This window comes from Chiloscyllium plagiosum, unplaced genomic scaffold (assembly GCF_037043375.1).
Source record: "Chiloscyllium plagiosum isolate Xiang-an unplaced genomic scaffold, Cpla_swu_hap1 HiC_scaffold_18, whole genome shotgun sequence".
Lineage (NCBI taxonomy): Eukaryota > Metazoa > Chordata > Chondrichthyes > Orectolobiformes > Hemiscylliidae > Chiloscyllium > Chiloscyllium plagiosum.
The window spans coordinates 72,763,290-72,788,235 of record NW_028270156.1 but is presented as its reverse complement, the minus strand read 5'-3'; the positions used below and the strand labels follow the sequence as shown (position 1 = coordinate 72,788,235).

The window sequence follows — 24,946 nt, the reverse complement described above, 5'->3', positions numbered from 1 at the left end:
GAGCAGCTACAAAATCCACACTGCACTACTTAAAACAAATTATAATTTTATTTCATATTTCCAGTATTTTGCTTTCATAACAGCATTCGTTAAATCTTGTGCACCTTTCCCAAATTTTCCCTCCAACTTTTTATGCCAAGGTGAACAATTCCAGCTTCTCCAATCTACCCTTACAGCTAAAATCTCTCAACCTTGCATTATTTCAGTAAATCTTCTTTGTACCCTCTCTTGTTCTTGACATTCTTAAAGATTAGTGACCACAATTGAATACAATGCTTTCATTGGGTTCTAACCAGAGCTTTATAAACATTCAATATTGTATTCTGATTCTGTACTCAATGCTCTATTTATGAAGCCCAAGAATCCAAATGATTTGCTGAGTACTCTTTCAATATGTTTCATCACCGTCTAAGACATAAGTCCTCTGGTTGCTTGGCGCTTGCAGCCATTTTTTGGAATATTGCCACTAAATTTATATTGGCTCTGTGTTAAATTCCTTTTGACACTTCTGTCCATTCTGCTTACCTAACTAGAGATGTAGTTGATTGATGCCATGCTATCGTCTACACCTTAATTCTACATTCCCATAATGTTACATGCATTGGGTGGGGGAATGGGTCTGGGTGGGTTACTCTTCAGAGGGTCGGTGTAGATTTGTTGGGCCCAAAGGCCTGTTTCCATACTGTAGGGAATCTAATTAATCTAAATCTTGGTACCTTATAACCCCATTCCCCACTCTAGGACTTGGGACCCAAAACCCTCCTTCCCCCCCCCCCCCCCCCCCCCTCCAGACCCAACATGCGCACCTGATAGCTGACCCATGAAATACTCAAACTGATACTATCTGGGGGCACCCTATTCATTTGTGACCCTTGCACCATATTCTTTTGCCAACCTAATCATGCTTATCCTTTCACATAGCTCTTAGTACTGCTGGATATTTAAATCACAGATATGAAATTACTGTTGTGAAAAAAGGTGGCAGAGTTTGACTTGTCCTGACTATCCTACACTATGAGGGACCTGTCCAAATTAAAGTAAGTTTTGAGTTCCTAAAGGAGCCCCGATCAGAATTTCCTTAGAGGAAAGGTCTGAGTGATTGCTATCCTATGAAAATTGAGCTTGATATTCCTCATGTCCTGCACGTTGGATTTTTCTGCAGTTATTTTGATATGTTTGAAAAATCAGATTTCTTGGCTCGGATATTTCTACAGAACAAGTAGGATAGAAAATAATGCCACAGTAGTCATTTGATTATTTGGCTTGTTACTGATATTAACTTAGTGGCCTACTTGTTCAATGTAAAGATACAAAATGAAGGGAGGATAAAATTGTACTGATCTGAAGTAATGCATATAAGTTAGGTTTTAATTGAGAAGTGCTTTATGTAATAAACAGGTATGGTTCGATTATTGGGATTGTAATCCAAAAGCCTGCACTTGTGTTATTTGCTTCTTCATGCAAGCTTATCAGTCACACACTGATGGATGGTAACAAGTGGCCTCACTGCTAAAAGATGGATTTTTGAATTTGAAAGGGTTCAGAAAAGATTTACAAGGATGTTGTCAGGGTTGGAAGGTTTGAGCTATAGAGAGAGGCTGAATAGGCTGGGGCTGTTTTCCCTGGAGTGTCAGAGGCTGAGGGGTGACCTTATAGAGGTTTATAAAATCATGAGGGGCATGGATAGGGTAAATAGACAAGGTCTTTTCCCCAAAACTAGAAGACATAGGTGAGAAGGAAAAATGTAAAAGGAACCTAAGGGGCTACTTTTTCATGCAGAGAGTGGTGCATGTATGGAATGAGTTGCCAGAGGAAGTGGAGGAGGCTGATACAATTACAACATTTAAAAGCCATCTGGATGGTTTATGTATAGGAAGGGTTTAGAGGAATATTGGCCAATTCCTAGCAAATGGGACTAGATTTATTTAGGATATCTGGTCAGAATAGACGAGTTGGACCGAAAGGTCTGTTTCCATTTTGTATATCTCTATGTCTCAAAATACTTTGATTCTGTTTATTGAAAGCACACAACACTACACATACCTGCATATCTTAGTAGAGAATCAGTGCAACCAGCTGATGGGGAAAAAATCGGCATGCTGGACTGTACAAGTTGGGGTTAGGAGAACAGAAGTGGCTGTCTATACTGTATTGAGGGGAAATTGTGCTAGCGAGTCTTTGGAAGTGATGGTATGATTCTGTTTAGTTTAGCTGGGGATGGTATTCAGGGTAGTGGGAGGGGTGGATGGAGTGGTGGTACTGGGGGAGATGGTGCTGGTGAGACTGTGGGAGTGGGCGACAGGGAGGAGAGCACACTATAAGGAGCAGTCAGATTCTGCGCATATGTGACAATCAAAGATCAAAAATATGATACAAAGCTGTCCTGGTAGAACAACCCAGGACAAGGGGCACTCATCTCATAATGCAACAAGATGACTGTGAACACAATTTCCATAAAAATTAGGATTGCATCCATAAATTAAGCGTCCCTAAACTTTTCAGATGTGGAATTATAACAATAATACTCTTGATTTGCTGATGTAGATGAATGGGTATTCTGCCTAATTTGCTCGTTGTTTTCATAGTGGTCTTCCAAAATTTCATTCTCACAATTTCCACTGGTGACTTAGAGTATTTTTACCTGTAAATGCAACATTGCAATCTTCATTAGAAACAATTTTACTTGGGAAATAATTATTGGGGTAAGACCATTGTAACCATAATAAAGTGCAGAATTTGGTAACAAATCCTCAAATGACTGTCTTTATACTGTGGACTATAATTTGATACATTCTTCTTCACTGTACCAAAAAGATTAAATACAACACACACTGTAAATGCAACACTGTACCCCTCAAAGCCTGTCCACCATCTACATGGCACAAGTTAGGAACATGATGGAATGCTTCCCACTTGCCTGGATGAATACAGCTCCAACAGCACAGAAGAAGCTTAACACTATCCAGGACAATATAGGCTACTTGATTGGCTCTACATCCACAAGCATCCACTCCCTCCATCATTGACGCTCAGTAGCAGTAATGCGCACCATCTACAAGATGCACTGCAGAAATTCACCAAAAATCATCAGACATTATCTTCAAACCCACAACTTAGTTCATCTAGAAGGACAAAGACAGCAGATCCATGGGGACACCACCACCTTCAAGTTCCCCTCCAAGTCACTCACTATCTTGACTTGGAAATATATTGCCATTTTTTCAATGTCGCTGAGTCAAAATTCTTTCCCTAATGGCTTTGTGGGTCCACCCACAGCAGAATGGACTTCAGTGATTCACAAAAGCAGCTCACCAGCACCTTCTCATGGGCAACTAGGGATGGGAAATAAATGCTGACCAGCCAGTGATGTCCACATCCCACAAAAATATGAGTTTAAAAGAAACACTGGAAGGCTGTTGCCCACCTAAATTAATATTGGCAATTCAGTGTTGTCCTCATTGGTAATGTCATGGCACAGAGGTCACCGTGGCTGGCATCTTCTCATAGACACAGACGCATTCTCATCCCAGTACCTACATCCTGTCTGAGCACCTATCTGTGCTATCCTATCCTCAAAAGCCATTGTAGACTCACAGCTTGTCATTGCCCAGTAGGGAACATGATATAGAGGCAAGCAACTGGACAATTAGGAACTTAAGAACTAGTGGCAGGAGTAGGCAATTCAACGCTTCAACCCAGCTCTGCCATTTGATACAATCATGGCTAGTCTCACCTTGACCCCAACTCCACTTTGCTGCCTAAGCTCCATAACATTTCAACTCATTACTATTTAAAAATCTGTCCATCTTCTTCATAAAAACAAATTACGAACATGAATTTTTATTTAGTGAGAGCTAAAGGGAATGCAAATAAAATCAATACAGGCTGAAGATTGTCCTGGCACAACAGACCAGATTTTGCATCGTGGTCAAAGAATAATCTACAAGTGTCTCTTGCAACCAACACTCTTTGCTTGAACTGGGTGTCAATGAGGTTCCATTTGCCTTGTAGCAGTTGGCACAGATAAACTACCATAGACAGGAAAAGCTTCCGCCACCCATCCATGTCTTAATCATTCTCCTTTGACAACTGCTCCCATTCCCCCAGTTCCTCTGCATCCATAACATACCCACATTGTCTACACTGACTATGCAGAGCACAGCAGACCAAGATGCAACACACTCTGTCCAGACAGTGCTGAAGAACCACCAGACTAGTTCAAGCAGCAGAGCCATATCTTCATCTGTCCGATATCCTGTCCCATTATGCCCCTAGTAGAGGCATGGATTCAATTAAATCTGCTTTTCACATCAACCTGGGGTTGCACAATGGTGTCATAAGCTTTGATTACAGTGAGTGTCCCTTGTCTCTTAGAAACCAGCCTTATAAGCCCCATGGACCCACAAAAATACCAGGTATATGAGATTGTTCCAGAAAGTATGAGTTATGAAGCTGCCAGGGTAGTGGGCACACACCTCCAGGGATCGATAATGATGATCACAGATCACATGGATATGAATTGAATGACCATTTCTTGTGAATTGTAGTGTGTTGTGATATTGCCCTTTAAATATCACACAAGTACATATAAGTAAACCCAAGCATGTTCCCTGCAGCAATGGGGATGTTTTCATTGGGGAACAATATAAATCAGTGTGCCCTTGCATCAGTCAGTGTCCTGATGTAAGTGTGGAATCACAACTGAGAGACGCTGCACAGGTTTGGAAGGAGCCAGTAGCAAAGAGTTTTAGTGACACAAAGACTTTCACAGACTGCAGGAAAGGATCACTTCTGACTCCTGCAGGCCTCAGATTCCATTTCAGCATCTGGTACAGTTTCATTGCAGTTTCTCAACAACGTATCGATTCTGTGCTGGCACGGTGCCTTGCTCATCCACAAGAGATAGAATCTAGACCAAAAAGTGTGCCATAGGGGATGAAGCTGGGGCCTCATGCTTTATAATTTATATAATGATTTGGATGAAGGCATCGAAGGTATGGTACATAAATTTGCTGATGACACAAAGATAGTTAGGTAAGTGAGTTTTGAAGATGACATAAGAAGCCTAAAAAGTTTTGTAATTAGGTGGAATGCCGTGGCCAAAGATCTGGCAAATGCATTCAATGTGGGAAATTGTGAAATTGTTCATTTTGGCAGAAAGAATAAAAAAAAATGGAGAGGTTGCAGAGCTCTTAGATGCAGTGAAATCTGGGTTTCAAGTGCATAGAATATAGAACATAACAGCACAGTACAGGCCCTTTGGCCCTTGATGTTGCGCTGCCCTGTGAAACCAATCTGAAGCCCATCAAACCTACACTATTCCATGCTCGCCCATAGGCCTATCCAATTACTATTTAAACACCTGTAACATTGGTGAGTCTACAATTGTTGCAGGCAGTGTTCACACTCCGACCACTCTCTCAGTAAAGAAACTACCTCTGATATCTGTCCGATATCTATCATCCTTCAATTTGAGGCTATGCCTCCTCATGCTAGCCATCACCAGCCTCAGAAAAAGGCTCTCACAGTCCACCTGATCTAACCCTCTGATTGTGTTATATGTCTGAATTAAGTCACCTCTCAACCTTCTTCTCTCTAATGAAAACAGCCTCAAGTCCCTCAACCTTTTTCTTGTAAGACCTTCCCTCTATACCAGGCAACATCCTAGTAAATCTCCTTTGAACCCTTTCCAAAGCTTTCACATTTTTCCCCTAATGCAGTGACCAGAACTGCACACAACACTCCAAGTGCAGCTGCACCAGAGTTTTGGACAGTTACAGCATGATCTCATGGTTTCAAAACTTGACCCGTCTACAAGTAAAAGCTAAATCAAAGAAGGCAAGTTTGCAGCTGCAACAAATAATTAGGAGAGCTAACAGAATGGAATGGTTTATTGCAAGGAAAATTGAACGCAAGAGGAGGGATGTTATGCTTCAGTTATACAGGGCATTGGAGGGATTGCATCTGGAGTACTATGTAAACTGGTCATTGTACTTATGGAAGGATGTTAGTGTGTTGGAGGCAGTTCAGGGAAGGTCACAGGACTGATACTTGCAATGTGTGGACTGTCTAATGAAGAAGGCTAGACTGGCCAGGCCTGCATCTCTTGGAGTGACTTGATTGAAACATTTAGGATCCTGAGGAGACTTGACTGGGTGGATGTTGAAAGGAAATTTCTCTTTTGGAAGAATCTAGAACTAGGGGTTATAGTTTAAAAATAAGAGGGTAACTATTTAAAACATATGAAGAAATATTTTTTTCCTCAGAGGGATGAACGTTTTTAAATTTCTTTCCTCAAAAGGCAGTGGATGCAGAATCTTTTTAAAGCAGTGGTCTTCAGATTTGTGATTACTAAAGGGCGAAAGATTAGTAGTGATATGCAGGAATGTAGAGTTGAGGTTAAAATCAGATTAACCATGAGCTTATTGAACAGTGGAGCAAGGTTGAAGTGGTCCACTGTTGTGCCTTGCTTGTATGTTCTTAAAACCCTGGGCTTCCCAAGCATCTCACATATCCTGAGGGGTCTTGTAGTAGTGACCTCTCCCTGAGTTGAGTGCTCCTTGTCCTCCAAGCTTGCCTGCTGCTGTTGCTCCTGGGTTGTCATTGGTCACCCTGCATTTGGTCTTGCCTTCTTAGGTAGGCAGCCACAGCAATTAATTTGCTATCAGACAGCGCCTTGACTCTCAGAGGATTGATCTAAAATAGGAATGGAAGATATGAAAGAGTTCAGGGAAGATAATTGCAGGCATACCCTGCAGATGACGACTAAACACAATTCAGCAAACAGTTACACGTGTTGCACCTAGATAATGAGGGACATGTGTCCATCCTTCATGCAAATTCAGACTCAGCAAGTGCATCAACATGGTGAAGATGCTGCACCAGCTGAGTCGCCATCCAATATCATTGAGAACTTCATCTATGGTGCTCTGACACTGTTCTTACCCTGGACCCATATCAAATGCTCAATTTCTCACTGCATTCCATACAGACCATTGTAATCCTTAATGCTGAGAACACAATATTACATAGCTGACACAGGACCCTTGGAGGTTGAATTGGTTTTCCTCAGACAGGATTGGCATTTTGTAACATTGTCACTAACTTCTACACCATTGAGATGCTCAAGTCTAATTTGCAAACACCACTGATCTGTTAAAAATCACCATTGAGCAGATGTGACTCCTGCGCACCTTCACTCAACATATATAACAAATAGGTGATTTAATTATTGCAAATTAAACAAATCTGGGCTTCGCAAATAACTGTTATTATGTTGTCACAGTGTCTTGCATTTTTGCCCATCAAACAAATATTTGCTCTGCCCAGAAAAGGCACTGTTCCAGTAATTTCCTCGTAACACTTTGCATTTAGAGAAAGGAAATGATGATAGGGAATGCAGCTCACGGTGGACACCATGCACCAGGTCCCACTTAAAGCCCCTACAATGTCTCTACTCAAACAGCTTATTGCCATACAATCCTCCCATGTAAAGATCCACCACATTTCAGATTGCCTCCAACTGTCTTCTCTGTCCTTTGAAACCTGACATTACACCTTAATGTTGCCCACCCTGCTCCTTTATGCTTCCACTGTGGAGGCCACAGTGGTGGTTACTACCAATGATCCTTCCTCCCATAGCCTAGCATACTCTAATGCTGTTTCACATGCTCCTCACTCACCTTGAGTTTTCTCTTATCACCATCCTTGTCCACACTTCTAGAAATGATTCTGCCCTTCCTGCCACCTCTAAGTTTTGACTCCCTCACCCAACAACAGGACAGGCCTTCCTTTGCATCCTCCTGAAAGATCGACAGATGGACACTCAGGACTGTATTCACTCAGATCTCTAACCAACCTTGACAAGCAGTCTTAGGTCATGCTGACCACTGTGTTTGCAGCTCCTCAACTAATGATATGAAAATGCTCTGACTGCTTTGGCTGGCAATGTTCCCTTTAACCTGTGCAGCTGCATGTTCCAAGGTTCTGTAAGCGATAATTGGCCAGCATTGCCTTTCTCTTTCAAGTGCTGCACATGGACTTTAAAGGACTGTGCAGTCAGAAACAAAGTTAGAAAGAATGTTGTTTGCTGGTCCTACAGGACTGAGTATTAAACATCCCAAGACTGCAGTGGAACAGTTCCACTGATCATGAGAATCCCAAATGAATCGCTTGAGTGACACCAGCACTCCTTGACTAGACTGAGGAGGAGAACCTACCAGATCTAACATGGCCGCTTAATTGAAAAAATAATAATGTCTTTGCTGCACAAGCAACTGGCGCATGCTGCAAGTGTTACATAGTTGTCACGGTGTACTAGCAAGATGAGCCTCCCATTCACTGCCTCACTCTGGGCAGGTCCTTACTGACAAGCATGCCAAGCAGCCTGTTTGTGGTTCTGCATAAAAGAGCACCTCAAAATTGCAGTCGTGACAGAAATTGGCTCTGGTTGAAGCACCAACATGCTAATATAGCAAGATAATGCAAGACATGGATGCTGCAAGCATGCAGGTAGGTGTCAATTGAACAAGTCCTATGAGAGCAAGCAAGCAGCACTAAGATGCAAACTGGTCTAGTTCATGAGCTTGATCCCCATCCTTCTGTGCAAAGTGTCCCAGTTGCCAGTGCACCCTGCAATACATTTCAATGCTTTGTGCATGCTCTGCAAACTTATCAGAGAAAGTATTTGTTTAAAATTTGCTTAGCTGGCTGGTCCTGAATTTCTGGTCTGCCTTTAGTTACCTTTGAGAAGATGGTAATGAGTTGCCTTCATGAACCGCTGCGGCCCATGTGCTGTTAGTGGATCAGGATTTTGAACCAACATTGAAGGAATGGCTTCAAAAGCAAATGATGAATGGGTTGGAAGGGAAATTGCAGGTGATGGTGTTCCCATGTATTTTGCTGCCCTTGTCCTTCTAGATGTTTGTGGTCATGGGTTTGGAAGGTGCTTCTAAGATCTTTGGCAAATTTCTCCACTGCATCTTGCAGACTGTACACACTGATGCTACTGAATGTCAGCATTAGAAGGAGTGAACGTTTGTGGATGCGGAGCCAATCAGTGGGCTGCTTTGTCCTGGATGGTGTCAAGCTTCTTAAGTGCCTCTGGAGCTGCATTCATCCAGGCAAGCGGGGAGTATTTAATCATACTCCTGACTTGTGCTTTGTAGATGGTGGACAGGCATTGGGAGTCAGGAGATGAGTTACTCTCAGCATAATTCCTAGCCTCTGACCTGTTCTTGTAGTTGCTGTATTTATAGATTTTTAAAAATTAATCTCTTCATGGATATTATGATAAACCTCTAAAGCAGGTGAGGCTTAATCCGCGGCCCTTGGCTGAGAGCTGGGGATGCTATCACTGTGTTACAAGATTATGGCTAAGTCACTCCAGCTTTTGATCAATGGTAACCCCCATGATGTTGATAGTGGGTATTCAGTGATAGTGATGTATTCAGTTCCAAAGGTTAGATTGTCTTTCATTGGAGATGGTCGTTGCTGGCAGTTGTGGTATAATTGTTATTTGCCACTTTTCAGCTGAAGTCTAGTCTTTCTATGTTTTGACATGGACTACTTCAGTATCTGAAAAATCATGAATTGTGCTGAACATTTTATAATCATATTAATATGAATATCCATACTTCTGATTCTCCTTGATGCCATTATTGGTTAAATGTGGTCTTGATGTCAATGGCTGTCATTTTCACCGCACCTGTGGAATTCAGCTCTTTTGTCCATGTTTTAATCAAGGTCATACTGAGGTCAGGAGCTGGGTACCTAAACCTAAACTTAGCATCAGAACAGGTTATTGCCAAGCAGGTTCTTCTGTTGATGATACTTTCATCACTTTACTGATCATTGGAAGTAAATGGATGTGGTGATAACTAGCCAGGTTTAATTTGTCCTGCTTTTTGTATACAGGACATACTTGGGCAATTATAGTTGTACTGGAACAGGGAGAAAATGAGGACTGCAGACACTGGGGATCAGAGTTGAGAATGTGCTGCTGGAAAAACACAGTAGGTCAGGCAGCATCTGCGGAGCAGCAGAAGCAATGTTTCAGGCATAAGCCCTTCATCAGGAACAGAAATTGTACTAGAATGATTTGGCTAGGGACGTGGAAAGCTCTGGAGCACAAGTCTTCAGTACTATTAGCGGAATGCTACTGGGCCATAGCTTTTGCAGTATTCAGTGCCTCCAACAATTTCTTGATATGACATGAAGTGAGTTAAATTGGCTGAAGATTTGCATCAATGATGCTGGGGACCAATTGAGGGGGATGAGATGGATCATTTACTTGGTGTTTTTAGCTGATGATTGTTGCAAATGCTTTCACATTTTTTTTTGCACTGATTTGTTGACTTCTCCCATCATTGAAGATGGGGTATATGAGAAGCCTCCTCCTCCAGTGAGTTGTTTAATTGTCTACCAACATTCGATTGCATGTGATAGGACTACAAAACTTAGGTTTATTTATTGCTTATGGGATTTCTTAGCGCTACCACTTGCTTCTTAGGCTGTTTGACACACAAGTAGCACTATTTTGTAGTTTCAGGTTGATACCTCATTCTTCAGAATACCTGGTGCTGTTCCTGGCATGCCCTCCTGCAGTCTTTATTGTACCGAAGCTGATCCCTTGTCTTGATGTTAATGGTAGAGTGGGGAATATGCTGGGCCATGAGATTGCAGATTGCATTGGTGTACAATTTTGCTGCTGCTGATGGCCTGCAATGAATCATTGGTGTCCAATTCTGAGTTGCTTATTCTGTTTGAAGTCTGTCCCACTTAGCATGGTGATAGTGCCACATGACAAGATGTCAAGTATTATCAATGTGGAGGTGGGACTTTGTCTCCACAAGGACTATGCAATTGCCACTCTTACTGATACTTTAATGGACAGATTTATCTGTAGTAGGAAGATTAATGAGGATAAGGTCAAGTACGTTTTCCTTCTTGCTGATTTCCTTACTACTTCCGTAGACCCAAACATGGGCAATGTCACTTTGGTTTGACAAGCTTGATGGCAAGTTGCCAATTAAAGAGGTTGCTGTATGTAAAAATGACTTGTTGAAGGTCCAATCTGCCTTATTAATAGTGAGCCTTTTGTCTCACCAAACTTGCCAAACCAGTTAGATTATCAGAAAATGTTTGAAAGCAGACCAGGTAAGTGGTGGACTCAGTTCATCACTTGCTGTGAAAACCTTTATGTTGTTTTTGCCCAATCTGCAGCCCAGGGTATAATTCATGGCAACACACACTTTGTCCATGGACATTGGCACTTGTCAACCTATCATGATTATCTAATCTCTGATACACTGGCACTACACTCTGGAACAGCAGACTTGCACTGCAGGGCACATTGGCAGGTTGGGTGGGGACCTGGGGAGGTGTGAAGTCCATATTATTTAAAGGGTGGGCTAGGGAAAAGGGGATTTGGATGACTGTTGGCTCGCCATGTTCAGGTGGAGCTTAGGAACAATTGGCTAAGGAACACTCACTGGTAATCAAACGTGTGCAATGGGGAGGAAATAGCTCTGTGCATTCTTGGAGTTTATCATTTATATAAATGATTTGGGTGAGAATTTAGGAGACATGGTAAGTTTGCAGGCGACACCAAAATTGGTAGTCTAGTGGTCAGTGAAGAAGGTTATCCAGGATTAAAAAGAGACCTTGATCAATTAGCTCAATGGGCTGAGGACTAGCAGCTGAGGATTAATTTGGATAAATGTGAGGTATTGCATTTTGGTAAAATAGAGTCATAGAGAGGACTTATACAATTAACGGTAGTCTTGGCTAACGCTGTAGAGTAGAGAAACCAAGGGATTCAGGTACATAATTCTTTGAAATCTGCAACATGTGTAGACAAGATGGTTAAGAAGGCATTTAGTATGCTTGCCTTCATTGCTCACACATTGAGTATAGGAGTTGGGGATTATACAAGACATTGTTGAGGCCTCTTTTGGAATACTGTGTACAATTCTGGTCACCCAGCTATCGGAAGCAAATTATTAAATTGGACACGGTTCAGAAAAGACTTACCAGGATGTTGTTGGGAATAGAAAGCTTGTGTTAGAAAGATAGGCTAGACAGCCTGGGACATTTTTCACTGGAGCATAGGAGGTTGGGGGTGACCTTAAAGAAGTTGATAAAATCATAAGGTGCATAGATAAGGTGAATAACAAGAGTGGGAGATTTTAAAATTAGGAGGCATATTTATAAGGTGAGAGGAGAAAGATTTTAAAAGGATGGGCAGGGGGACAATTGTTTTACACAGACAGTGGTTTGTATGTTGAGTGAACTGCTAGAGGATGTAATGGATGCAGGTACAATTACCACATTTAAAAGACTTTTGGATAAGTACATGAAGGTTGATAGGGAGAGAGAACAGTTAAATGTGTGGCTACAGGGGTGGTGCAGGAGGGAGGGATTCCAGTATCTGGATAACTGGGGTTCTTTCTGGGGAAGGTGGGACCTCGAGAAACAGGATGGTCTACACCTGAACCTGAGGGGCACCAGTATCCTTGGGGGGAGGTTTGCTAGTGCTCTTGGGGGGGGTTTAAACTAACTCTGCAGGGGCATGGGAACCTAGACTGTAGCTTTAGGGTGCAGGACCTGGAGTGTAGGGAGGTTAGGAACATGGCATCAATCTCAAAGGAGGGTGCCTGTAAACAGGAAAGTGCCTTGAAGTGTGTATACTTCAATGCAAGAAGTATACGAAATAAGGTAGGTGAACTTGCAGCGTGGGTTGGTACCTGGGATTTCGATGTTATGGCTATTTGGGAGACATGGTTAGAACAGGGACAGGACTGGTTGTTGCAGGTTCCAGGGTTTAAATGTTTTAGTAGGGTCAGAGGTGAGGGTAAGAGGGAGGGGTGTGGCATTGCTTGTCAAAGATAGTATTACAGCGGTGGAAAGGACGATGGATGAAGACTCGCCATCTGAGGTAGTTTGGGCTGAGGTTAGGAATAGGAAAGGTGAGGTCACCCTGTTAGGAGTTTTCTACAGGCCTCCTAATAGTCCAAGAGACGTAGAAGAATTGCGAGGATGATTCAAGAGAAGAGTGAAAGTAATAGGGTGATTGTTATGGGGGACTTTAACTTTCCAGATATTGACTGGGAAAGCTATAGCTCGAGTTCGTTAGATGGGTCGGTGTTTGTCCAATGTGTGCAGGAGGGTTTCCTGACACAATATGTAGACAGGCCAACAAGAGGTGAGGCCATACTGGATTTGGTTCTGGGTAACGAACCAGGCCAGGTGTTAGAATTGGAGGTAGGTGAGCACTTTGGGGACAGTGACCACAATTCGGTGACTTTTACTCTAGTGATGGAGAGGGATAAGTGTGCACTGCAGGGCAAGAGTTATAGCTGGGGGCAGGGAAATATGATGCGGTGAGGCACGACTTAGGATGTGTACCCTCACCTCTGACCCTACTAAAACATTTAAACCCTGGAATCTGCAATAGCCAATCCTGTCCCTGTTCTACCCATGTCTCCGTAATAGGCTTCAAGGCATGGGCACAATTGATATGTGGAGCTTGTTCAAGGAGCAACTATTGAGTGTCCTTGATAAGTATGTACCTGTCAGGCAGGGAGGAAAGGGTCTTTGTGAGGGAGCCGTGTTTTAATAAGGAATTGGAATCCCTTGTTAAAGGGAAGTGGGCGGCCTATGTAAAGATGAGGCGTGAAAGTTCAATTGGGGCGATTGAGAGTTATAAGGTAGCCAGGAAGGATCTGAAGAGAGAGCTAAGAGCAGCAAGGAGGGGACATGAAAAGTCCTTAGTTGGTAGGATTAGGGAAAACCCTAAGGCTTTCTATAGGTATGTCAGGAATAAAAGAATGACTAGGGTAGGAATAGGTCCAGTCAAGGATAGTAGTGGGAAGTTGCGTGTGGAGGCTGAAGAGATTGGGGAGACACTGAATGAATACTTTTCGTCAGTATTCACTCAGGAACAGGACATTGTTGCCGATGTGAATATTGAGTCACAATTAATTAGAATGGATGGCTTTGAGGTATGTAGGGAAGAGTTGTTGGAAATTCTGGAAAGGGTGAAAATAGATAAGTCCCCTGGGCCTGATAGCATTTATCCTAGGATTCTCTGGGAAGCAAGGGAGGAGATTGTAGAGCCATTGGCCTTGATTTTTATGTTCTCATTGTCTACAGGAATAGTGCCAGAAAACTGGAGGATAGCAAATGTGGTTCCCTTGTTCAAGAAGGGGAGTAGGGATAACCCTAGTAACTATAGGCCGGTGAGTCTCACTTCTGTTGTGGGCAAAGTCTTAGAGAGAATTGTAAGGGATAGGATTTATGAACATCTGGATAGGAATAATGTGATCAAGGATAGTCAGCATGGTTTTGTGAAGGGCAGGTCGTGCCTCACAAACCTTATTGAATTCTTTGAGAAGGTGACTAAGGAGGTAGACGAGAGTAAAGCGGTAGATGTGGTGTATATGGATTTTAGTAAGGCATTTGATAAGGTTCCCCATGGTAGGCTACTGCAGAAAATACGGAGGTATGGCATTCAGGGTGAGTTGGAGGTTTGGATTAGGAATTGGCTGGATGGAAGAAGACAGAGGGTAGTAGTTGATGGTAAAGGTTCATCTTGGAGTGCAGTTACTAGCGGTGTTCCGCAAGGATCTGTTTTGGGACCATTGCTGTTTGTCATTTTTATAAATGACCTGGAGGAGGGGCTAGAAGGTTGGGTGAGCAAGTTTGCGGATGATACAAAAGTCGGTGGAGTTGTTGACAGTGAGGAAGGATGTGTCAGGTTACAGCGGGATATAGATAAGTTGCAGAGCTGGGCAGAAAGGTGGCAAATGGAGTTCAATGTAGGTAAGTGTGAGGTGATTCACTTTGGTAAGAGTAACAAAAAGATGGGGTACTGGGCTAATGGTCGGATACTTGGTAGTGTGGATGAGCAGAGGGATCTTGGTGTCCATGTACACAGATCTCTGAAAGTTACCACCCAGGTAAATAGTGCGGTGAAGAAGGCATATGGCGTACTGGCTTTTATTGGTAGAGGAATTGAGTTCCGGAGCCCTGAGGTCATGTTGCAGTTGTATAAGACTCTGATGCGGCCGCATCTGGAGTATTGTGTGCAGTTTTGGTCGCCATAGGATGTGGAGGCACTGGAACGGGTGCAGATGAGGTTTACCAGGATGTTGCCTGGTATGGTAGGAAGATCGTATGAGGAAAGGCTGAGGCACTTGGGGCTGTTTCATTGGAGAAAAGACGGTTTAGGGGTGACTTGATAGAGGTGTACAAGATGATTAGGGGTTTAGATAGGGTTGACCATGAGAACCTTTTTTCCACGTAGGGAGTCAGCTACTACGAGGGGGTATAGCTTTAAATTAAGGGGTGGTAGGTATAGGACAGATGTTAGGGGTAGATTCTTTACTCAGCGAGTCGTGAGTTCATGGAATGCCCTGCCAGTAGCAGTTGTTGTCTCTCCCTCTTTATGGGCATTTAAACGGGCATTGGATAGGCATATGGAGGATAGTGGGCTAGTGTAGGTTAGGTGGGCTTGGATCGGCGCAACATCGAGGGCCAAAGGGCCTGTACTGCGCTGTATTTTTCTATGTTCTAAGGCAGGGAGGTAAACATAGTCTATATGGATTTCAGTAAGGCCTTTGATAAGGTTCCATATGGTATGCTGCTCTGAAAAGTTAGATTGCATGGAATCCAGGAGAAGCTGGCAAATTGGATACACAATTGTTTTGATGGTAGGAAGCAGATAGTAATAGTGGAAACATGCTTGTTAGACAGGAGTCCATTGATTCGTGGTGTGTCTCAGATGTTGGTACTGGGGCCTTTGCTGTTTGTTACTTATATCAATGATTTGGATAAGAATGTACAAGGCATGTTTAGGAAGTTTACAGATCACATTAAAATAGGAGGTATCATTGTCAGCGAAGAAGATTATCAAAAATTGCAGTAGGATTGGATCGGCTGGGGAAGTGGGCCGACAAATGCCAAATTGAGTTTAATATAGATAAGTGCGAGGTCTTTCATTTTGGAACTTGAGGAGCAACATTTTTACACAGAGGGTGGCACACATATGGAATGAGTTGTCAGTGGAAGTGGTTGAGGCAGGTACATTAATAACATTTAAAAGGCATTTGGACAACTACATGTACAGGAAAGGTTTAAAAGGATATGGGCCAAGTGCAGGGAAATGGGGTTAGTGTGAATGGACATATTGCTTGGCATGGAGCAGTTTGGGTTGAAGGGCCTGTCTCCATGCTGTATGACTCTATGAGTGTGCGGGGTAAGTGACTTGACCTGTTGGGAAGGAATGTACAGCATCCACTGATGTGAGGGTTTTTAAATATAAAGAACATTGCACACAGCCCCATGCACAGACATGTGGGGTTCGTATTCTTTGGCCGTCATAATGCATTGCCGTCTTCTGTGTGTGCACCTCCCCAGACATGCATTTTAACTGGTGACAGTTACACTTATGGACATAAAGATCACAATTCATTATGGAATTTGCAAAAAGAAGGCCAAAGATATCAGCATAACCTAATGCCATGCATTTGCGATTTTCAGCTTGTGTTCAAATGATGCAGTTTGCTTTCAAAACAGAGCTTCATCCATGGAATCGCATCTGTGGCCTTGAAGTGATGCCAGATGCTGTAACAAAGCCATTCAACTCTGCACAGAAAGACTATGTCTTATGGTCTTATCCAAATATCTTCCCAACACATACTTCACCTACTTGCTGACCTACCACTCCAACACCCATTCCAGCAATGCCTCCTTTCAGTAAACTAAACTAGTCCCACCTGCATATCTCTGATTTTCTTGCTGATTTGATCCTCCCTGTCTCTCACACACTTTATTTGAAAATCTACAGAAATAAACAGATGTTACCAAATTGTGATTAAGATTGGGAACTGCATGTTCAAGGTTAGTTGACATTTAGGAATGACAGATTAAAAGAAAAAGGGAGTGGGGTACTGCTGTTAATAAAGGATGAGATCTGTGCAACAATGGAAGAGGATCTTAGAGCAGAAGAACAAGATGTAGAATCAATTTGAGTGGAGCTAAAAGACAGCAAGGGCAGCAAACACTGGTGTGAATTGTTTATTGGACACCAAGCAGTAATAATAATGCAAAATGTTGAATAAATCAGGAAGTTAGAAGCATATGGAACAAGGGCAATAAAGTAATCACATACAGACAGGGTAAATCTAATTATCATTAATTCTATGGAAAATTGTGATGTAAACAATTTTCTTTTGTATTTGCTTGAACTGTATAATTAATGACTTAAGCCAAATAGAGACAACTGGATATGATTTAGTGGCGATTACTGAGGTTTTAGGGAGACTGGGTTTGGGAATTGAGTATCTATGGGTACTCCATGTTTTGGAAGGACAGGTAGAAAGAAAAAGGAAATGACCCAGCTTTTCTAATAAAGAATAGTTCAATGCTATAGTAAGAAATGATATAAACTCTAGAGATCAAGACATTGAATCAGTCTGGATAGAAAAAAGAAATAGCAAGGGAAAGAAGTCCCTACTCACAGTAACTTATAAGCCTACAAATAATAGTTCCACAGTGGGACACAGTACAAATGAGGAAATACTGTGGGTTTGTAAGAAAAGTACGACAGCAATCATGGGTTATTTTAATATGCATATAGACTGGAATAATCAAATTTGCAAACGTAGCCGCAAGGGAGTGTTTATTGAATATAATAGAAATTACTTTTTTGTAGCAATACGTTGGGAAACTAATCAAGGAGCAGTCTTTGGATTGTGGATTTGGTATTGTGTACTGAGGTGGGATTAATTAATGCTCTCACAGTAAATTATCTCATTGCAGTGGCCAGTAGCAGGTTGGAACATTGGGAAACTTCTACATATCAACAAAAGATGCCAAAAAAAATTAATAAAAGTGTAAAGATAAATTGTGAAAGTAAACCAGTTGAAAATATAAAAATGAATAGCAAATGCTCCTGTAAGAATACGAAAGAGAATAAAGTGAATGTTAGCCCATTGAAAGATGAGATTGGGGAGCAAATAGTGAGGAACAATTTAGTATCTCCACTGCCTTCTTGAGCTGCTGTAGACCATGTTTTGTAGTGAGGCACACATTACTGTTCATGAGGTCATAGAGTCATAGAGATGTACAGCATGGAAACAGACCCTTCAGTCCAACCCGTCCATGCTGACCAGATATCCCAACCTAATCTATTCCCACCTGCCAGCACTCGGCCCATATCCCTCCAAACCCTTCCGATTCATATACCCATCCAAATATCCCTTAAATGCAGCAATTGTACCAGCTTCCACCACTTCCTCTGGCAGCTTATTCCCATACACGTACCACCCTCTGCATGAAAAAGTTGCCCCTTAGGTCTCTTATATATCTTTCCACTCTCACCCTAAACCTATACCCTCTCGTTCTGGACTCCCTGACCCCAGGAAAAAAACTTTGTCTATTTATCCTATACATGGCCCTCATAATTTTGTAAACCTCTATAAGGTCACCCCTCAGCCTCTGACGCTCCAGGGAAAACAGCCCCAGTCTGTTCAGCCTCTCCCTATACCTCAAATTCTCTAACTCTGGCAATATCCTTGTAAATCTTTTCTGAACCCTTTCCAGTTTCACAACATCTTTCCAATAGGAAGGAGACCAGAATTGCATGCAATATTCCAACAGTGGCCTAACCAACGTCCTATACAGTCGCAACATGACCTTCCAACTCCTGTACTCAATATTCTGACCAATAAAGGAAAGCATACCAAATGCCTTCTTCGCTATCCTATCTGCCTGCGACTCCACTTTCAAGGAGCTATGAACCTTCACTCCAAAGTCTCATTGTTCAGTAACACTTCCTAGGACCTTACCATTAAGTGTATAAGTCCTGATAAGATTTGCTTTCCAGAAATGAAGCACCTCCTATTTATCTGAATTAAATTCCATCTGCCACTTCTCTGCCCATTGGCCCATCTGGTCAAGATCCTGTTGTAATCTGAGGTAACCTTCTTCGCTGTCCACTTCACCTCCAATTTTGGTGTCATCTGCAAACTTAGTAACTGTACCTCTTATGCTTGCATCCAAATCATTTATGTAAATGACAAAAAGTAGAGGACCCAGCACCGATCCTTGTGGCACTCCACTGGTTACAGGCCTCCAGTCTGAAAAACTACCCTCCAACACCACCCTCTGGCTTCTACCTTTGAGCAAGTTCTGTATCCAAATGGCTAGTTCTTCCTGTATTCTGTGAGATCTAACTTTGCTAATCAATCTCCCATGGGGAACCTTGTCAAATGCCTTACTGAAATCCATCTAGATCACATGTACCGCTCTGCTCTCATCAATCCTCTTTGTTACTTCTTCAAAAAACTCAATCAAGTTTGTGAGACATGATTTCCCACACAAAAAGCCATGTTGACTATCCCTAATCAGTCATTGCCTTTCCAAATACATGTACATCCTGTCCCTCAGGATTGCCTCCAACAGCTTGCTCATCACCGACGTCAGGCTCACTGGTCTATAGTTCCCTGGCTTGTCCTTACCACCCTTCTTAAACAGTGGCACCACGTTAGCCAACCTCCAGTCTTTTCGCACCTCACCTGTGCCTATTGATGATACAAATATCTCAGCAAGAGGCCCAGCAATCACTTCTCTAGCTTCCCACAGAGTTCTCGGGTACACCTGATCAGATCCTGGGGATTTATCCACCCTTCTGCATTTCAAGACAACCAGTGCTTCCTCCTCTGTAATTTGGACATTTTATGTTGCAGTTGTGGGACAATCTAGAACAAGAGGTCATGGTTTTGGATAAGGGTTGCAGATTTAATACAGAAATTAGGATAAATTATTTCTCTCAAAAATTCATGAATCTGTAGAAATCGCTATCCCAGAGTGCAATGGTTGCAGGGACATTGAGTAAATTTAAGGAGGAGTTGGATTTGTTGTTTGCAATGGGAAGCCAGTGAGAAAGTGGAGTTAAGGCCAACCAAGTTCAGATCAGAATGGTGGAGCAAGCTCGAGGGACTGAGTTGGCTTCTCCTGTTCTTAATTCATATGTTCTTATGTAAGCCAACAACCCCAGAACACGATACTTGAGTATTTTCTATATCCAACTGTTCAGATGATTTCTACATTCAATTCTGCCTAAAAAAGGGTGAGATTTATTTCAACGTTTTCAATTGGTCACTCTGAATAGTTCAAGATTTACTGAAAAGTCATCTCTGGTCTGTTGGATGGATGGAGGCAGTCAAAGAAGAAGGTTGCTATGTTTGGGTTACTAGGCAGTCAAGTATTTAGCAGCATGTTGATGAAGGCAGAGCAATGGATGTCGCGTCCATGGATTTTAGCAAGACGTTTGATAAGGTTCCCCATGGTAGTCTCAGTCAGCAAGTAAGGAGACATGGGATACAGGAAAACCAGTCTGTCTGGATACAGAATTGGTTGGCCCATAGAAGACAGAGGGTATCAGTGGATGGAAAGCATTCAGCCTGGAGCTTGGTGACCAGTGGTGTTCCGGAGGGATCGTTTATGGGACCTCTGCTCTTTGTGATTTTTATAAATGACGTGGATGAGGAAGCGGAAGGTGGGTTAGTAAGTTTGCCGATGACATGAAAGTTGATGGAGTTGTTGATAGTGTGGAGGTCTGTTGTAGGTTGCAACAAGACATTGATAAGGTGCAGATCTGGGCTGATAAAGTGGCAGATGGAATTCAACTTGGAAAAATGTGAAGTGATTCACTTTGGAAGGTTGAATTTGAATGCAGAGTACATTGTTAAAGGCAGGATTCTTGGCACGGTGAAGGAACAGTGGGATTTTGGGGTCCATGTCCATAGATCCCTCAAAATTGTCATCCAGGTTGATAGGGTTGTTAAGAAGCCATATGGTGTATTAGCTTTCATTAGCTTTAGTGAGGGTGCAGAGGGGATTTACCAGGATGCTGCCTGAACTGGAGGATATGTCTGATGAAGAAAGGTTGAGGGAGCTCGGGCTTTTTTCATTGTAGCGACGAAAGATGAGAGGTGACTTGGTAGAGGTGTACAAGATGATGAAAGGCATAGATAGAGTGGATAGACAGAGACTTTTTCCAATGGCAGAAATGTCAGAGGTAGGTTCTTTACTCAGAGAGTGGTGGGTGCATGGAATGCACTGCCAGCAGTGGGAGTAGGGTCAGATAAGTGATTTATAAGTGATTCTTGGATAGGCACATGGAAGTTAGTACAATGAAGATATGTAGGTTAGTCTGATCTCAGAGTAGGATAAAAGGCCAGCACAACATCAAGGGCTGAAGGACCTGTACTGTGCTGTTTATGTTTTTCTATGTTCTAACCGTGAGGCAATTGTGTCTGGATAGGCCAGACACATCAAGGATCTTCTTGTCATAAGCAAGTTGACTCATTCTTGACGCTAACTTCTAAGAATTGAAGGGTCAGGCAGGATGGAGATGGAGTGCTCACCATCGCTGGAGTATCCTGAGTAAAGACTTCTGAGGGGGCTGTATGTGGTTCCTCCTCTGGCTGGCTATCTCCTGGTATCATTGTATCTCCTTGTGAGGAGGGACTACCTGGAGTGCACACCAGGTACACCCCTCCTCCTGTTATCATCCCTCCAGTCTTAGGGAACAATAGTTGGAGTGATGGAGGGCAGGTGAGTATGCAATTCCAGCGGTCTGGGACGGGGTTAGACCTGGCTTTCTATGCCAGCCACCAAACTGTCTATGGAAGCAGGAAGATGTTGCAAGATTCACTGTGCCAATGCAAGTTTTGAGCAATGAGGGTCACTGTCTCCCATTAGCTCTCTTCTGTTCTTGTTCCTCTCTGTATATGGATGAAGACACAAATGGCCGACACCACAGCCATTCCCCTGCCTTGGGCTGAGTAGGTGCCTGGTCTCCAATAGTGTTTCAACTGCTAGCTGACTGGATCATTACATCTTCGCCAACTATGGAGCTGTCAAAGTAAGGTGATCGCCATATCGTGTTCCTCCATTCCCTAAGCCTAATGTTCTTCCCAAGGTGTCAATATCTGGGCATGGTGGTGGGGTGAGGGGCTTATAGAGTCATATAGCATGGAAATAAACCCTTTGGTCCAACTAGTCCATGCTGACCATGCTTTCGAACCAAACTAAACTAATCCTATTTGTTTGCACTTTGCCCAATGTGCTCCAAACAGTTCCTAATCATGTACTTTTCCAAATGTCTTTTCCAAATGTACCTGTATCCACCATTTCCTCTGGCAGTTCATTCCACATGCAAAACATTCTCAGTGTAAAAACATTGTTCCTCATGTTCTTTTTAAAATATTTTTAAATATTTTTCTGCTCACCTTAAAAATATACCCCTTAGTTTTGAACTCCCCTACCCTCGGGAAAAGACCTTTTCACTTTATCTATTTATAAGGTCACCCCTCAACTTCCTATGCTCCAGTAAACAAAGTCCTAGCCTATTCTCACATCACTGGGGGTCAGGAGATGAATGTTGTGAGAGCTCACTTTGCCCTGTTATGGACTGTAATGAGAAAAAGAGAGGGATTGAGAGAGATGAAAGTAGTTGGTATAGCTGGTAGCACTGGTGTAAAAGTGGTGAAGTGGTCTGAGTGAGTGAGAAGGTAGCATAGAGGACATGCAAGGTTGCTGGTGTGGGAGGTTGGAGTTGATGAAAGTGAGTGAGGAAAGATGTGATGTGGAATAGACTGGCAGAGCAGTACCTGTGTGAGATAGAATGAGTGTGAGGTAACAGAAGGAAAAAGTGTGGCACTTATCCAAACACAATTGAGGTCATTGACCTTCTTATGGAACTGCTGGCTGTCTCTCTGCTGCATGGATGCAGCACTAAACCAGATGGCACTATTGTACTCAGCTACATTACACAGGCACCTCTTCTCTGCATCACCTCTTGGCTCCAGGTCTCTGCCGGAGAATTTTGGTGCCATCTTTTCCTTTTCCAATATATTCAGACTCTGTCCAACAATGAGCAGAATACTTTCAAATGACAGTGCTCATCCAGATGTGCAACAACTTTTTAAAACTGGCAGAGACCCAAGGGATGTTGGTCCTTTGGTACTAATGGAGAGTTGTTCCGTGATGGCATGTGGTAAGATGGGGCTGGAATGAGACACGAATGATGCCACAGAGGTGCGGTAGACAATTAATGTGGTAAGGAATGGTAAGATAACCTGCCTGACCTTGTGGTGAAAAGCTTGTTGCAATTCAGACTAACCCAAAAATACTAAGATTCAGCTTCTTGCTTCTAAACTAGAAAGCCCTGGACTAAGCTTCACTCTATGGCTTAAGAATGTTCGTTAAATGTTCAGAATATCAGGTCTATAAGATTTTTAGTTGTAAATACTTCCAATACTTTGTACTTTTCTCCAATGGAAGAGTGAGAAGATTTGACAAATAAACCAAAAGACCACTTGTCTTCCACATTGTACTTACTCCTACTGTTTTTGTAAAACAATTCTTCCCTTCTTCCTCCAATAAGCTTCCATGAAATACCCTAACGTTTGAATTTGGTTTCAGCTCTGAAAAAACCCCCATGATTTATGTCTTCTTACATGTCCATTTTAATAAGCTATATGATAATTCATTAAGCCATGACCCTCTCTCGGTATTCCTCTTCCTTTGTTTTCTCCCAGCAATAAATTTAGGTATTTCCCAGGTGACCTACATGTGAAGTAAACTGAAGCTGTAAAATAACATATGGTCAATTCTGTTAGACTTGATTGAACATTGTAATTGGTTATATGGAAAGTTCACTATTTATGGAGTCTCCGTTGAAATTGTACTCAAATAGGTATATGTTTTACACGTACTGCATTTATACAACTTGTTAACCTTATAAACATCTACAGTCGAAAGGCCTCGCATCTGTCCAAGTTCAATGTCTGAATCATCTATTGGTACCATAGTAGGTTTCCCATTCTTGCTAAAAGCAGTTCTGCAATAAAGAATAATAAAGTTAGTTACATATTACAAATATTTTTAATTTGATTCAATGGATAAATGAGGTAATTCACTCTTGACTCAAGGATAATAAAATATTTCTACATTGTGAGTAACTAGGAGCTGTTGTACAGCAAATGGATCTCGGAGTCCAAGAATGCAAATTATTAGAAATCAAAAGACATTTTCATTAAAAAATTACAATGATGCGCCTTTTGGCATCCCACAGTGTTATTTGGAAGAGGAAAATGATCAAGAATTTCTATTGCATTCATGTCAGGTTAGACAGCATCAGAAGAGGAGAAGCCTACTGAGACTCCCAACAATAACTGGAGGAGGAGGAGGCTTTGCAAATATCCTCAATTTTGGGAAAAGCTTTGTACATCATTGCAAACAATGAGGGTGAAGTACTCGCATCCACTTTGAACCTGAAGTGCAGAGTGAATGTTCCATCTTGGCCTCCTCCTCAGGTCCTCAAATATATGGTCTTTCAGTTTTTGACCAATTTATTACAGGTGACTCAGGGCTTAGCACTGCTGCCTCATAGCATCAGGGACCTGGGTTCAATTCCAGCCCCAGATGACTGTCGTGTGGTGTTTGTATGGTCTTCCTGAGTCTGTATAGGTTTTCTTCCATAGTCCAAAGATGTGCAGTTTAGGTGAATTGGGTGCAGCACGGTGGCGCAGTGGTTAGTACTGCTGCCTCACAACACCAGGGACCCGGGTTCAATTCCCACCTTGGACAACTGTCTGTGTGGAGTTTGCACATTCTCCCCGTGTCTGTGTGGGTTTCCTCTGGGTGCTCTGGTTTCCTTCCACAGTCCAAAGATGTGCAGGTTAGGTGAGTTGGCCATGCTAAATTACTCGTAGTGTTAGATGTAGGGGAATGGGTCTGGGTGGGTTGCTCTAAAGAGGGTCGGTGTGGACTTGTTGGGCCGAAGTGCCTGTTTCCACACTGTAAGTAATCTAATCTAATTTCACTCCATGTGGTTTTAAAAAATAGCAGAAGACACAGAATGCTGCGAAAA

At 42.5% G+C, this 24,946-nt stretch overlaps 1 protein-coding gene across 1 annotated transcript in view; it reads right to left on the bottom strand.

The window, feature by feature from the left end:
- LOC148147005 (low choriolytic enzyme-like) overlaps positions 1-24,946 on the bottom strand; it is a 263,028-nt gene that overhangs the window by 35,530 nt on the left and 202,552 nt on the right. The window contains exon 9 of the mRNA XM_087996181.1: positions 23,790-23,914. Within this exon, the coding sequence (XP_087852307.1) occupies positions 23,790-23,914 (125 nt within the window). The remainder of the gene's footprint in view (positions 1-23,789; positions 23,915-24,946) is intronic.